At 45.0% G+C, this 15174-nt stretch overlaps 1 protein-coding gene across 1 annotated transcript; it reads left to right on the forward strand.

The window, feature by feature from the left end:
* Window positions 1-130: 130 nt before the first annotated feature.
* UMPS (uridine monophosphate synthetase) lies at window positions 131-4805 on the forward strand (the record flags this gene model as incomplete). The annotated part of the gene is made up of 5 exons (XM_009878381.1): window positions 131-289; window positions 1644-2312; window positions 2999-3174; window positions 3696-3810; window positions 4590-4805. Coding segments are annotated over 5 exons (1301 nt in total), but the record flags the coding sequence as incomplete, so codon positions are not given.
* Between the last annotated feature and the right edge of the window lie 10369 nt (window positions 4806-15174).

Genomic DNA, 15174 nt, shown 5'->3' on the forward strand with positions numbered 1-15174 from the left:
CTGCCCCGGGCTGGGGTCATGCCGCTGTCAAGCCCTAACGAAGTTTTTCATGCACTGACATTGCTCTCCCTGGTCATCCGTTTGTTTAGTCGCCAGCCTGGCTCTTAAAAAAAAAATAATGTTTTTTCTTTTCAGGTCGCAGATCTTCTCTTTCGGGCAGCCAAAGATGCGGGTCTCTGGTACGACTGTGTGTGCGGCGTTCCTTACACGGCGCTGCCCTTGGCCACCATTGTCTGCTCAGAAAACCAGGTTCCGATGCTTATACGGAGGAAGGAAGCAAAAGATTACGGTAAAATCTTCAAATCAAGAATTTGTTGCCTTGTTTTGGGAAATGGCTTCATGTAGTTGTGGTTCTGATGTAAGGCGCAGCATCTCTATGCCAATTTGTGGTTACAGCTCCAGTTTTTCCTCCTGAAACGTACCTCCCACAGCATCCCAGCCTGGTCCGGCTCTCCCACCTGGTTGCTGATTAGGCTGCACCTTAAATCCAGCTCTAGTAGGTTTAGAGACTCTTGAAGGTTTTTGTTTTATTTCTTTGTTTCTTTCTGTGATACACCACTGCCATGTTTCACCCCCAAAGATAATTTATCATGCATTGAGCCTAAAAGGAACCTTTCTAGTCTTTTCTTCATTTACCTCTCAACCCCCTTTTTCTTTCATATCTTACAGTCATCTTATCAGTGGGTGGGGTGGACAGAGCCGTAGGTACCCTTATTCTGTAGGCTGTCCTTAGGCTGTCACAGTCTAAGCATCGCACTGGCTGCATAACGTTCTCCTCCTGCTGGCCCTTCCTGGGAAGGCTGCCCATCCTTTGTCCTTGCCACCCTGGGAGGCCTTTAATGGGCATGTGCCCGTTGTTGGTTAAGGCAAAGGAATTTGGGGCTTTCATAGAATCATAGAATGGCCTAGGCTGGAAGGGACCTTAGAGATCATTTTTAATCGAGCCCCCCTATCGCCAGGGACGCCACCTCTCGACTAGATCAGGCAACACATGGGGACGGAACAGGAATCGAACCAGCGACCTTGGCGTTGTTAACGCCACGCTCAGCTGACTGAGCTAACTGGCCCCTTTCTCTCTCTAATTGTTCTAACAGGCATATTAAGCACAGAATAACGCCTTTGTAGAATATAGGAAATGTGTTAAACAGTAACTTAGTTGCCCTAAAGACACTTTAAATAACTGGAGAAAACCATTTTGTAATTCTGAACGTTCTGTTCCTGGCAGTAATCAACTTCTGTAGTCATCTTATCCAAAGATTTAAATTCGTGCTGTTAACAATATGTCAGTTGTGTTGATGGAAGGTAACTTCTGGAAATGTAAAGAAGTATTTTATTAGCTTGGAGAAGTAACAATCTTTGTGAGTTGAATTACAAGTCAGTGACTGAGCTGTGGTAAGAACTGTGGTAACCGCTATCAGGTGCTAACTAAAGAAATTACCTTTCTATACTGACAGTGAATGAAGTTCCTATCCTCTTGAATTCCAGTTTCACTGGGGCTCAGGGTATGCTGCAGCCTATGCTCCTATGGGCACAAATGTGATTTTTACATTAGCATAGCATGTTAATGTTTTGATGCTTTAAGGTTTTTTGGGATCTTTTTAAACTTTCTTCATTTATTGGAGTGTTTACCTTTAATTTTTAAGGTACTAAGCGGCTGGTAGAAGGCACCATTAATCCGGGAGAAACGTGCTTGATCATTGAAGATGTGGTAACAAGTGGATCTAGTGTACTGGAAACTGCAGAAGTTCTTCAGAAAGAAGGATTAAAGGTCACTGATGCCGTAGTGCTGTTGGACAGGGAGCAGGGTGGGAAGGCCAGGTTAGAGGAACGTGGAATTCGCCTGCACTCCGTGTGCACGTTGTCCGGGGTGTTGGAGATTCTCCAGCAGCAGGGAGAAGTGGATGATGAGATGGTTGAGAAGGTGAAGAGATTCATTCAGGCGAATATGTTTGAGCCAGTGGCTCAGAACGGTCCTGCTCCTGTGAAGAGATTCTGTAAAGAGCTGAGCTTCAGTGCTCGTGCCGAGCTGCCGGGGGTCCATCCCATCGCAGCCAGGCTTCTCGCCCTCATGGAGAAGAAGCAAACGAACTTGTGCCTTTCTGCTGATGTCACCAGCTCCAAAGAGCTGCTGCAGTTAGCTGCTGTCCTGGGCCCCAGCATTTGTATCCTGAAGACTCATATAGACATCCTGGACGATTTCACCCAAGAGGTAGTAAAGGAGTTGAGAGCACTCGCAGATCGACACGAGTTCATGATTTTTGAAGACAGGAAATTTGCAGACATTGGAAACACAGTGAAACATCAATACAAAGGTGATTATCAGCAACCTCAATTTACTGTCACTTTGCTGCCAGTGTGTGTAACTGCTGTTCTGGCACGGGTTGCCAGGAGAGATTGTGGAATCTCCATCCTTGGAGAGAAGAGTCATGGGGAGAAGGCCCTGAGCAACCTGCTGAGCTTTGACGTTAGCCCTGCTGAGAGGGCTTGACCTCCAGGGGTCCCTTCCGACCTAAACCTTTTTATGAATCTGTGGCTGTGCCCAGTAAGTACTTCTGCATATTTATTTGCCGTGGGAAAGCGCAGCATGGCTCCTTAGGGCAGCCTGCTTGAGTGTGCCTGTGTGCTTGTTACAGCCCTCATCTGGTATTGCATCTGCAACCCTAGAACCAGGGTTTTTTTTCTGATCCGTACATCCCATATGGTTCACACACTCTACAAAAAGATGGCACCTGCAACAGCGAATTTCTAGGTTGCCATAAATGTCTTGGTTGAATATTAAAGGTGAGGTACTAAGAAGTGTCTGAGAGATTACACTTTGTGGTTAGGCCGCTCTCAGAAGTGCCTGTTGAGACTGAACTTGTAACTGTCAAGCATCAGTAGTAAAAGTGTCTTTTAAAATGTGATTGATTTAAGAGTGCAGCTTGTTTTATTTAACTTGTTTACCATTTAATACATTTCTAAGAACGCTTTGCCTATGTCTTCCTATCCATGCCCTCAGGTGGTGTGTTCAGAATCGCGTCCTGGTCGGACATTGTCAATGCCCACGTGGTTCCAGGTCCCGGAGTTGTGAAAGGGCTGAAGGAAGTGGGTGTCCCTCTCCAGCGCGGCTGTCTGCTCGTCGCCCAGATGAGTTCCCAAGGGTCGCTTGCAACGGGTGAATACACAAAAGCTGCAGTAAGTAGGCAGTCTTGTTTTGGTTGAAAGTATTGTGACAGGGAGATTTTCTGTGCTTCTAATGTTTGCATTTCCAAAAGTCTCTCCAGCTCCAACTATTCCAGGTTTTCTTCCTGTTAGGGACTCAGGAATCTGGCAGTGTAGTGTTTAAAGGTTGCAGCTGAAGACCAGTCAGGTGGGGTGGTCAGAGTTCACACTGAATTCTAGTAAACGTGCAGAATTTGATATTAGCCCCCCTCCATGGTTTTTGGTGATTTTTTTTTTTTAAGCAATAGTTAGTTTAAATTAATTCATTGTATTATTTATAAAAAAAATTATTTTATAAAAAAAAGTAGCTGCAAGTGCATCAAGATCAGTGAGGGGTGTCAACTCTGGGTGACTTTATACTGGTAAAGCAAGAACAGGTGTTTTGTACCCCTGCCTCACGCAGCTTAATGTGTCAAAGGGTGGTTGAGAAACAGATTGCTAGTCAAGCTTAATTTTAGGTATATCATTTATAACTGTTTCCTGATCTTCTTCAGGTACAGATGGCTGAAGACAACTCAGATTTTGTTTTTGGATTCATAGCTGGATCTAGAGTTAGTGATAAACCGGAATTTCTTCACTTAACTCCAGGAGTGCAGCTGCAAACTGGAGGTAACTTTTTTCTGAAATATTTATAGTCTGCTTATAAATACAGTAGGTGATCCAGCCTTCAGTGAAAAAGTAACTTCTGAAGAGGGTTTGGTTGCCGATTCTTCGGTGGGAGGAGTCTGTGTTTGCTGTTATGGCTGCCTTCTGTATTTTTAGGTACACTGATCCCGTTCCTTGGAGCTCCAAAAGGCAACCTGAAAGGCAGGCTACATGCTGTGATCGTGTGCCGAGGCCTGTGCCTGCCATACAGCGCAGTCCTTAAAGCATGTGAAATGTTTTCCATAAGTGTTAGGTGTACGCTACTCAGTAGGAGCAGAAAAAAATATTTTTAACAAATACAGAAGTCTAACTGTAACACTTGATACAGATGCAGTATCGATGAATTGGAAGCCTTACACTGACTAAACAGGTTTGTCAGTGAACCAAGTAGGGAAATTGTGTTTCTCTGCAATACTTAATTCTTATGAAACCCGAAGTGAAATCACAAGCTTTTACATGAATGTTTGAGTGGGCTGCCTGCTTTAAGAAGGCTAAGGCTTATTTCGGTAACCCTGACTGGTGCCACTTTGTGTAACTTCTCCATCTCTTGTGCCTGGTAAATCATGGAAAAGGAAGGTGCACTCTGCGTGACAGGGGAGGGAGATGATTTCTGGTTAGTTTTGTGGATTGTTAGGGTGGTGGGAGCTGGAATAGCGTACTCATTCTCTGTTCCAGCAGCTGTTTGAAGGTTTTTAGTAGATACAGTTTTGTACAAACTAAGAAGAATGGTGTTTCTATTTCAGGTGATAACCTTGGACAGAAGTATCTAAGCCCCAAGGAGGTTATCAGTGAAAAAGGTTCAGATATCATTATTGTGGGACGTGGCATCTTGTCAGCTTCAGACCGTCTTCAAGAAGCAGAGAAGTACCGGAGGGCAGCGTGGGAGAGCTACGTGAGCAGGCTTGGTATCTGTGCAGAAGACTGAAAGCAGACCCCTCTCCTAGTCCGTAAGCGGAGCTGACGGAGCTGCCATCATCCTGAGGCTTCCAGGTGCTTCAGCCAGTAGAAAACTGCCCTTTTGGAGAAAGAACTGTTAAGAAAGTATTTTTAATTGCACACACAGATCAAATTATACGTGCCATGGTGCTTGTTTTGTTTTGGGGTGTATGAAACCAAAACTTACTGCCCAGTTTTTAGCTTTAATAGCTTTTCTTTGCTGGAAACTGTTGCGCGCAACGCTCCAAGGATATTGGGTTGGCTGTTGTTGCTTTTGCTTCTTTTCCCCACCCTCACATTCCTTCTGGCTGTGGAAACGGTCTTTTACAGTCTTTTACTGTTCTTAATAAACTTAATCTGCAGACCTGACCTGCTGCCCCCCTCTCGCAGGATTAGTCGGCTCAGCTGTTTCCAAGGAGCAGGTATGGGTCTTAACCTCACAGTATAAAATTGAATAATGTTGTTTTTAATAAATACTTTTTTGCTACTGTTTTCCTTTCATTGGATCTAGAAGTCTTCTTCCTGTAGCAGTGTGAAATTCTGTTTTCGGGACCCCAGTGTTATAGAAGAACATCATTCTAGAGTGTTTCCAACTGCAAGAATTACTCGTGATTCTGTTTACGGGAGCTACAAACAATTTGTCAGAGCAGTTAGTTGTGTGCTTAATTACACTGGAGCTGTTGATTCCTCTAATGAGAAACAAAAAAGGTACTTTCTGTTTATTGACTTTTTGTGACAATAGCTAGTATACTTCCACAAATTACTGTCCACTCTTCATGACAAATAGGGAGAAGTAGAAATATCTTGTATAGTTGGTTTTGATTAGAAAGGTTAGAATAACCTTAAATGTATCTAATGTATATGTGGTGGAAATCAGCTTGAATTTCAGTTGCTGTCAGGAAGGCAAGGACAAACGGTGCTGCAGTTCTAGACTTCTGAAATGTCCCCATCCTTCAAACTGAAGGGCGGATTTGGCATTTATTTATTGTCTCATCTTAATTATCTCGTGGCCTTCAGGCCTGTAACAGAAACAAGACTTTCTCCCATGAACTATCTTGCAGAAAATAACTTTTTCCACCAGAGGGAGCGGAGACTCTATTTTTCCGGAGAGCTCTTTTACAGCTAATAGTTTCCAATTATTATACCGACTCTAGATTAGGATGAAAATCTGTCTGATTTAAAAAGCTGGGTTTAGCAGAAAGCTGCCTCAGGCTGGAGTTGGACGCTGTGTGTTGGAGGCTTACGGGTACAGCTCAAACAGCATTGCAGAGTGCAGTATTTTCCGCTAGCTCTGCTGAATCGTGTGAAGCGGGTGGCTCGCATCTCTTCAGAGAGCTGGAAAAAATAGCATGGGTATTAGGTGGGTGTGATCTAATATCCAGTCACTTCTAGAGGATATCAGCAACTCCTTTTCCTTACGAAACAAGTTCTGAGGAGCCAGTCACTTGCAAAACTTCAGTTCACAGTCCTTCAGTTAGGTGGATGTGGTCTAATATCCAGTCACTTTTAGAGGATATCAGCAACTCCTTTTCCTTGCGAAACAAGTTCTGAGGAGCCGATCACTTGCAAAACTTCAGTTCACAGTCCTTCATTGTGCACTCAGGAAGTCATCCAGAAAGAGCTGAATTCTGGCGCTTTGTTTGACACCAAAGTTGCAAACATTTCAATTAGTAAAACGAAAACATGTTACCTCCTATATGCATTCTTCAGTCGGAATGATTATAGTAAACAAGTGTGTGCACTTTCTTCAAGGCACCTGAAAGTGATTAAAAATCCATTTCGAATTAAGAACAAATGTTAATTTCCTTGCTTGCCCCCGCTGCTCACATTCATCACATAGTTCCTGCTGTTAGTCCCAACTGTTCCTAACATGGGAACTAGGTCACAATTTACGAAACTCATTTGCATCATAATATACGAAGCTGAAAGTCTTGCAGCTCATTCTCTGATCTGATAGAGTCTGGGGTAGAGGCACAAGGCTAGATTTAAATTACAGGATTTATATTATCTGGCAAGTAGGTGTTTATATGAAACTGTGATTCTTAATCCACTCTGGAGTACAGTTTATAACAATGAAAGGATATCATACTTTTCATGGTGAACATAAGACTGATCAAGTGATGTCAGTGCTCGCAGCAGGAAGAAGGCTGACCTGACACGATTTCTGAACAACTTGGCAGGGACTGTGCGAGGGACCAGCGCAAGCTGGAATCATTAAGGAACTGTTAATGTAGCTTTTGATATTTATACGTAAAGTTCACTCATCTCTCAAAGGTTGTGGGTATCTTTGCCTAGCACGAGGAGTGCTGTGTCAAGAGAACCCAGCCTGGGACACTTTAATCGTAGTACCTGTGTAAGTCGCCGCTTGACTCGAACTTAAAATTCTTGCAAAATTCTGATAAACCCAGCTCTGAATAAAAAAGCAGCTTAGTTAATTTTTTTTTCCTTTAAAGTACAATTTCACACAGAACCACAGAATGTTCGGGGTTGGAAGGGACCTCTAGAGATCATCTACTCCAGCCCACCTGCCAGAGCAGGATCACCCAGAGCAGGTCACACAGGAACACATCCAGGTGGGTTTTGAAAGTCTCTGGAGAAGCAGACTCCACACCTTCCCTGGGCAGCCTGTGCCAGGGCTCTGTCACCCTCACAGTGAAAAAGTTTTCCTAGTGTTTTGGTGGAACCTCCTGTGCTCCAGCTTGTATCTGTTGCCCCTTGTCCTGTCACTTGACATCACTGGCTCCATCCTCCTGACACTCACCTTTTACATATTTATAAACATTAATGAGGTCACCCCTCAGTCTCCCCTTCTCCAGGCTAAAGAGACCCAGCTCCTTCAGCCTTTCCTCCTAAGGGAGATGTTCCACTCCCTTCATCATCTTTGTGGCTCTGCGCTGGACTCCTTCGAGCAGGTCCTTGTGCTTCTTGAGCTGACATTTGTATGTCACAGTAACAACATTACTTTATTAACCAAGAATTGACAGCTCATTTTATAGTTTCCACAGCCTGTTCTGTGAAAACTTACTGACTATATAATCCCAGAAAAATAACTGAATCCCTTGCCTTTAAATTTGTGTGGAAAGCCTGTTGCTGTGGAATTTTTTTTTTCAACAAGCAACAAAAACATTGCATTTAGGGAATAGGACCAAAAGAATGTGAAACACCCAGAGGATCTGAGTTTTGGAGGTCACTGTCTCAGGGAAATGGTCTGGTTTGGAAGGTTAGTAATGGGGCTGTGGGCTAGGCAGGCTGGATGTTTTGTTTGTTTGTAATTGCTCTGTTGGTTCTTGGTCGGTCTGTGCCGCAGTGACGAGTACAGCCTCATGTTTGAATGCTGGAGCAAATTAAAACCCAGCCTGGTGCCTTTTCCAGCTTCAGGTTTCCCTCTAAACTCTTTTGTCAGACATTTGGAGGCTGGGAGCAGTGACCCTGCCTGCGTGTCTGGGCTGACTTGTACTCAGTCTCGGTTCTGTTCCTGCATGACCCGTGTGTTCCTCTGAACTTTTTTTTCAAAAGCTGATGCTATCAATGGCCAGGCTGTGAAAATGCAGGATTGTAGGTGGAGAAGCCTGAGCAAAGATGTAACTACCAAATTCTTGCTTGGTCTCCTGGGAAGAAGTGTGGTGATATGCCGTAGGTTGTGTTTTTCACAGGTAGATATTGCAGGAGGAGAAGCTAAGAGAGTGCAGTCACACCTGATCTGTTCCTGAACAACTGCCAGCAGCTGTACAAAAGGCACCTTCACAAACAGAGCTGTATAGCTGGAGAAATTCTGCTAGTGCTCACTGCAGCTCATCACTTCTGCTTTACCAGAGAAGTATTCTTTTAGGCTGATGATGGGAGCAGCCGTAAAAGTGACCTGCTTATAAGGGGGAAAATACCGAACAGAAGACCTCTGCTCAGATACAGACAGAGAAAAGGCTTGTCAGCCTGGGAATGGGCCTGGGAACCAGAAGCATCCTTGAGGAGTGCAGCTGGCACCTTTGAAGTGCAGCTGGGCAGTGAGAAACCAGAGACATCCCAAGATACCGTTGATAAGTGCAAAGACAAGGAACTGTAACAGCAGCTTATCATCTGGGAAGGTGAAAAAAACAGTCTGAAAAAGGGGGAAAACATCTTGAGAAAGTAAGCATTCGTATCTGCCTTTGTCCATTCTAACCGACAGAACAGAAAAACAGTCTGATAAAGCAAAAATTGTTCTGAGAGAATAGAAAACATCCCCAGTTATTGGCTGTGCCAGGTGAAAAATAGAAATTAGCAGCATCTATTGGCTGTTCTGGGCGGTGGTGTCCTACACCCCTTTATGTCTCTGTATTATAAAAAGGCCTTACTTTGACCCAAAATGAAGCTTCTTTCCTGCACGCGAGCCTCTTTTCCCTGTGAGATTTCCTCAGCAGGGCAGACCCTCGCCAGCAACACTGGGCTGACTCGAGGCTCCGTGGTGCGGACCATCGAACAGCTGGGACTTCACCCTTCATCGACTCGCCTCGCTGCTGGGATCTGTTTGAAGAACGCTTGGTACTGGTAACATTTTTGAATAAAAATATATGCATATATATATATATATGTATAGATAAAAAGGCTGGCACATAGTTAATTACTGATAAATACATGTGTTGGTTTACTAGTAGTAACTCTGTAGCAGATAGAATAAACTTGCTGCTAATATTAATTGCTGCCGCTGCGGAAATGTATGTTTACTTTTTGGTAGCAATTTGTAGTAACTTGTAGTATAGGTACACTTGTTTTGCCTTGATTGTGGTAAACTGTAATGAAGCAAAGAGCATAGGGAATAAATCGTCTGTGTCTTTGTGCATAAAAGAGTCCTGCAAACGTGTAAAGGGTTGCAATCTTTGCTCACCTGCAGGCTGGGCAGCTCTTTGGGGTTGTGGCAGTCACTGGCGTCAGAAGCAGGGTTCTGTGATACACAGGTCATGGATGTTTGGGAGAAGGCAGTAGAAGAGCAGCGGCAATGGCAAGAGGCTAAGGGGTGGAAAACCCCTCGGTGGGACCGGGACTGGGTGGCTGAGAACTGGCTGAACTGGGAGAAGCTGCGAGCGGAGTTTCAGAAGTGGCAGGACAGCCACAGGTGCAAAGCAGAGGACGGCAAGGGGGCCTTCATCGGGCTTCTCACGGAGGCGCTGGCGGCCGCCGGTGTGTTGTTTAACACCACTAGGAGGGAGCTGGAAGCTTTGCAGCAAGCTAAGGATGCAGAAGCGCAAAGAGTTGCCTTTGAATCCCACAGCTTTTTTACAAACCAGTTACTTGGACAGTTAGAAACACACCCCAGGCCGCTGGCTGTACAGCAGCTGGAGCAAGGTCCCACGTGCCTGGTCTCAGAGCGCGAGATGGTCGGAAAGATGCACCTGCTGAAAGTGGGCAACGAGGCAAAAGGCTTTGATTCCAGCAGTGGGTCTCCCACCCCTGCAGCCTCCTTGTACCCTAGCACTAAAACTTCCCTGGCACAGCTCCCAGCTCCTGCTGGAGAGGAAAGTGCTCCACCCAGGGTCACGATAACCGCTGCAAATTTCAGCGCAGAACAGCTAAGGCAGCTGTCCTTGGAGTATGGAAAAAAGCCCGAGGAGGACTGGATGGGATGGGTGGCACGGTGCTACCAGCTGGGAGCTGGAACCGTCGTCCTTAGTCAGGCTGAGGCTGGACAAATCTTCCTGGGAGGAAGAATATTTCTCCTAAACCCCAACCCAGGGGCAGGAGAGAATACCTTCTCCCTGTTATCTTCCATAATACATGCTGTTAGAAAAATTCCGGGACCGCGAGGATATCTCCCTCCTGCCCCCTGGAGCAGTCCTGATGGGTTTTCTGTCTGGACGATGAGACTGGCTGCTCGGGATGTCCTTAAGGGACAAGGGGCAATACCCTGGGACATGATGGCTGTGCCAGCAACAGCAGCAGGGAAACTGAAACTCTTGCAAAATGCAGCACCCGGGGGGCCAAAAAACCTGGCCTTAATGTTACGCCATGAAAACTGGGACTGGAACAACATAATGGCCCAGGGTCTGCAAAACTGGACAGCCCTTATGGGAAGGCAACGAGGTCAGGGAAGCATCCCCAAACCACCAGTCTGTAAAAGGGAAGGTCGGGTCAGGGTCGTCCAGATGCTAAAGGGCGATCAGAGTGATAATACTAAGAAGGGACAAAATGCTCAGAATGCTGAAGTTAGTCAATCTGACATGAAGCGACGCCCTAGCAAACATGAGCGTGATCTGGAGCGGAAACGCTTGGGGGATCTCCTGCGAGGAATAGGGTTCACGGCTGGCCAGCTAGAGGGGCTGCCCATCTTTGCCTTGCAGAGGCTGTGGGAAAAGCGCGATGGGGGAGGCACCAGCAGCGGTGGGGCAGCGGAGGGGCCAGTCAGTGTTAGTCCCTCTGCTTCCCCCAACCCAGACAGCCTTGCTCCATCCACCTCCCCAACCCCGCTACCCGAAAACGAATAGAGGAGCTCCCAACATTGGCCCAGGGAGTCCCAGTGACCCCTCTCAGATGTCCACAAATTTTAGAATTAGCATCCTTATATACCTTTAATAGTGAACGGCAATTTCTCTGTCTCTTTTCTTATGGTACAGGTGCCTCAGGAATCCATGATTAAAGCTGAGGCCACCCCTGGGTTAATTCAGAAATCTCAAGAAAGGATCTCTATAGCAGTCATTGCTGAGGGAAAAGATGAGAGCTTCTTATGGCCAGGATAAAATTGGCTCTGTCTGGTGGAAGGACACAGAGACCCAGAGTGGCATGGGGGACTGTGTCAAAGGCCTTACAGAAGTCCAGACAGATGACATCCATAGCTCTTCCCTTGTCCACTGAGGTAGTCACTCCATCACAGAAGACCACTAGGTTGGTCAGGTAGGACTTGCCCTTGGTGAAGCCATGCTGGCTGTCTCGAACCACTTCCCTGTCCTCTGTGTGCCTTAGCAAAGCTTCTAGGAGGAGAGGTTCCATGATCTTCCCAGGCACAGAGGTGAGGCTGACAGGTCGGTAATTCCTGTGGTCCTCCTTTCTACTGAACTGTGGCTTGATAGGCACAAGCCAGGCCCCAGTACAGGCGAGAAGATGCTGGTTTTCACTGGGGTAGGCAAGGCACCCTTCTACCAGGTGGCATGTCAGTTTGCCAGGGTTGCTTGCTTGTTCAGGTGTAAAGTCCCAGGTTATGGAAGGTGATAACCATCCTTCCACACATCCTGCCCTAAAAAAAACCCAAATTACCTAATATCCAAAAGGAATGAAGCGATTTTGTTTTTCTTCCAGGCCAGCTGAACTGCAACATCAGCAACCAGAAGATTATTCTCCCTGGATTTTGGTCCTTCCTTATTCATCATACTGATTTGGCAAGTTGACACGAAATGAAACAACATCATGAGCTTCCTCACAATTGTTACATTATATACACAGTGATTGGATCTTATCTAGTAATTACAATATTGCTTGTTTGCTTACTTCAAGGATGGAATAGTGATTACATCGTTCAATTTGCGAACACAATTTCTCAAGCAGACAACCAATTGGACTGTTGCTACTGCTTATATCACCCTCAGTCAGTAGATGCCAAATTTTGGTGGTTAGCAAAACCTGTCCCTGAAGCATCATGTTGTCAACTTTCGCATACTTGCTCCCCAATACACCAGATTACTGACAACAGCCTTTCAAAGCAGATTCACATGATAAGGCCTCACAGCATATTACAAAGCCCCAGGACACAAATTCAATTTGATAAGATAAGAAGATAAGCAATTGTAATTACACTTTATATTCCAATCACACCCAAACATGTTTTCAATGTCAATATGACAGAACAGAAGCTTCTATTGATTCTGGAAACCTCATGGACCTGAAATAATGAATCAGCAATTACAAAAAAAGGTGTTTTTAATGGACTCTGGCATCTTACATGAACGTTAATAACACAATTTGTTAGAGATACTATAATCTCACTGGTTTTAATTCTGTGTGCTGCTGCCCACAGAGTAATGGTTGGCTTGGTGCTAAGATAATTGGGACATATGTGGCCCAAGCAACTTATATGCCTATATAGATCATAGCCCCTTTTGGACACTCCAGTTAATGTCCTTAATGAAATTGAATTGTTTTTCTAATCCATGACGTCCATTCTGCAAACATGGCAATGACTCCAGGCAAAACTGGTGGCTGACATTTTAACATGTGGCTGGTTCTATCTTTGCAGCTCTAATGCCTCTAAAAGCCTCCCGCCAGTGTGGACAGGCACTTGCACCATAGCATTTCTTGTTCCATCATCATTTTTATCCAAAATTTGACATTTAATTTCCAATACAGCCATTACCCTGTGGATAATCGGGGCAGAGTGTCTAAGCCTGCAGTAAGGAGACCATCTAAGTTTCCTAAGTTTGAACGTGAGCCGTTTCCATCTGGGTCACTGAATTCTAATAAGCAGTTCTTACTATTTTTTTCTACACTTGAAATCACCCAAAATGCTACAATGAATGTTTTAAAAAACCTATAGATAGATTAACTCTCACAACTGGCTACTGCCCCAGCTGAATTATTAAGTCATCATTGTAGTGTTAACGCAAAGTGTTTTATTAATAATTTTGATTAATGATGATGATCAAATGGTAATTAAGCAATGATTGAATGAAAATCAAATTATGATTAAACAATAATTCAATGTCAGTTAAAAAATGATTTAACGATGATCTGACAATGATTTAAAAGATAGTTTGAACAATAATTTAGATTCTATGAGATAGTGATTAAACAATGATTTAGATGACAGCAGTAAAACACTCTACTACTTATACATCTAATAATTAAGCAAGAGCTGCATATAAAAATGTTGCTAGCATACACTATACCTTTAGACCCAATGTAAAATGCTACTTACCGTGTTATAGATGTCAGAGGCTGAGTAAGGGGTGTCTCAGCCTTGAGATGTAGCACTGAGAGATGTCCATGCCCAAGGGGACACCACTTCTGTGCAGCCCACTGCTGTGCAGGAGAGCTCAGCGGGCTCAGGGGGCTATGGAAATCTATAGTGTGAAGTGATGGACTCACATCAGCCCCACCTTGGTGCTGTGCAGGTGTGCAGCTGTAGTTTTGTCTAGTCCCAGCTCAGGCTGGTACTCTTAGTCCTGATAAGACGTGGCCTAGATGCCTTAGTCCCTGAGATGTGTCCTAGCACAGTTCTCACGATTTGCATGGCGGGACTGGTTTCAGTTAGGGCTGCTTGTTGGTGATGCCTGAGCCAAGACACTGCTTACTCAGTCAGAGCTGGGACATTTGCTGGGCTTTGAATTATGTTTAGGCTCCCAAAAGGGTATTTGTGTGTTAATGAATACTACCTGTTGTTTCTGTGCTAACAAATCCAAACTGAATACAAAGTGAATCATAGAATCATAGAATCATGTCAGGGTTGGAAGGGACCTTAAAGATCATCTAGTTCCAAACCCCCCGCCATGGGCAGGGACATCCCCCACTAGACCAGGTTGCCCAGAGTGTTATTCAGCAACAAGTCCACCAAATAGCCCAAGAACAGCAAGTGCCCAGGGGCTGGCCAGCCACAGCCATCATCTTGGTTACCAGACTGCAGAGCATGAGCACAGCGCTCCTCTGTGATATTACCTCTTGTCCTAGCTGTAGGATTCATACTTTTCTGTAGTTTATCTGGTATCAAAGCACTCTCCGTAGGACTCTTATCCAAAGCAGTACATGTACTTGTGCCTCAACCAACAAACCCTCCCAGGAGCTGTAACAACACTGGGCCTGGCATGGACACAAGTCTCCTCCATCTCACGCATTAGGAGGCAAGAGAGATGCACTGGGCAAGGTGTAGTCTCACTCCTAGTGACCCATCGGGGTGGAGTGATGGGAAGCCCTGAAGGTGACCTGGTTGTAGCAGGTGAAAATATTGAACAGAAGACCTCTGCTGAGATACTGACAGAGAAAGTGCCTGCCAGCCTGGGAACCAGAAGCATCCTTGAGGAGGGCAGCTGTGATCTTGGAAGTGCAGCTGGATACCAAGAAACCAGAGATATCCCAAGACATCAACATGCAAAGTACAAAACCAAGGAACTGTAACAACTTATCATCTGGGAAGGTAAAAAACAGTCTGGAAAAGGAGGAAAACATCCTGAGAAATGAAGAGTCTGTAACTGCTGTTGGCTGTTCAAACTGACGGAAGAGAAAAACAGTCTACAATTACAAAAAATTGGTCTGAGACAATAGAAAACATCACCAGTTATTGACTGTGCCAGGTGAAATACAAAAGTTAGCAGTATCTATTAGCTGCTCTGAGTGGTAGTTCCCTTTGCCACTTTATGACTCTGTGGTATAAGAAGGACTTACTCTTTGCTCAGAACAAAGCCTCTTTCTCCGAGAAATGTCTGTGCACGAAGCCCCATT

Source organism: Apaloderma vittatum, unplaced genomic scaffold (genome assembly GCF_000703405.1).
Source record: "Apaloderma vittatum isolate BGI_N311 unplaced genomic scaffold, ASM70340v1 scaffold6321, whole genome shotgun sequence".
NCBI classification, from domain to species: domain Eukaryota; kingdom Metazoa; phylum Chordata; class Aves; order Trogoniformes; family Trogonidae; genus Apaloderma; species Apaloderma vittatum.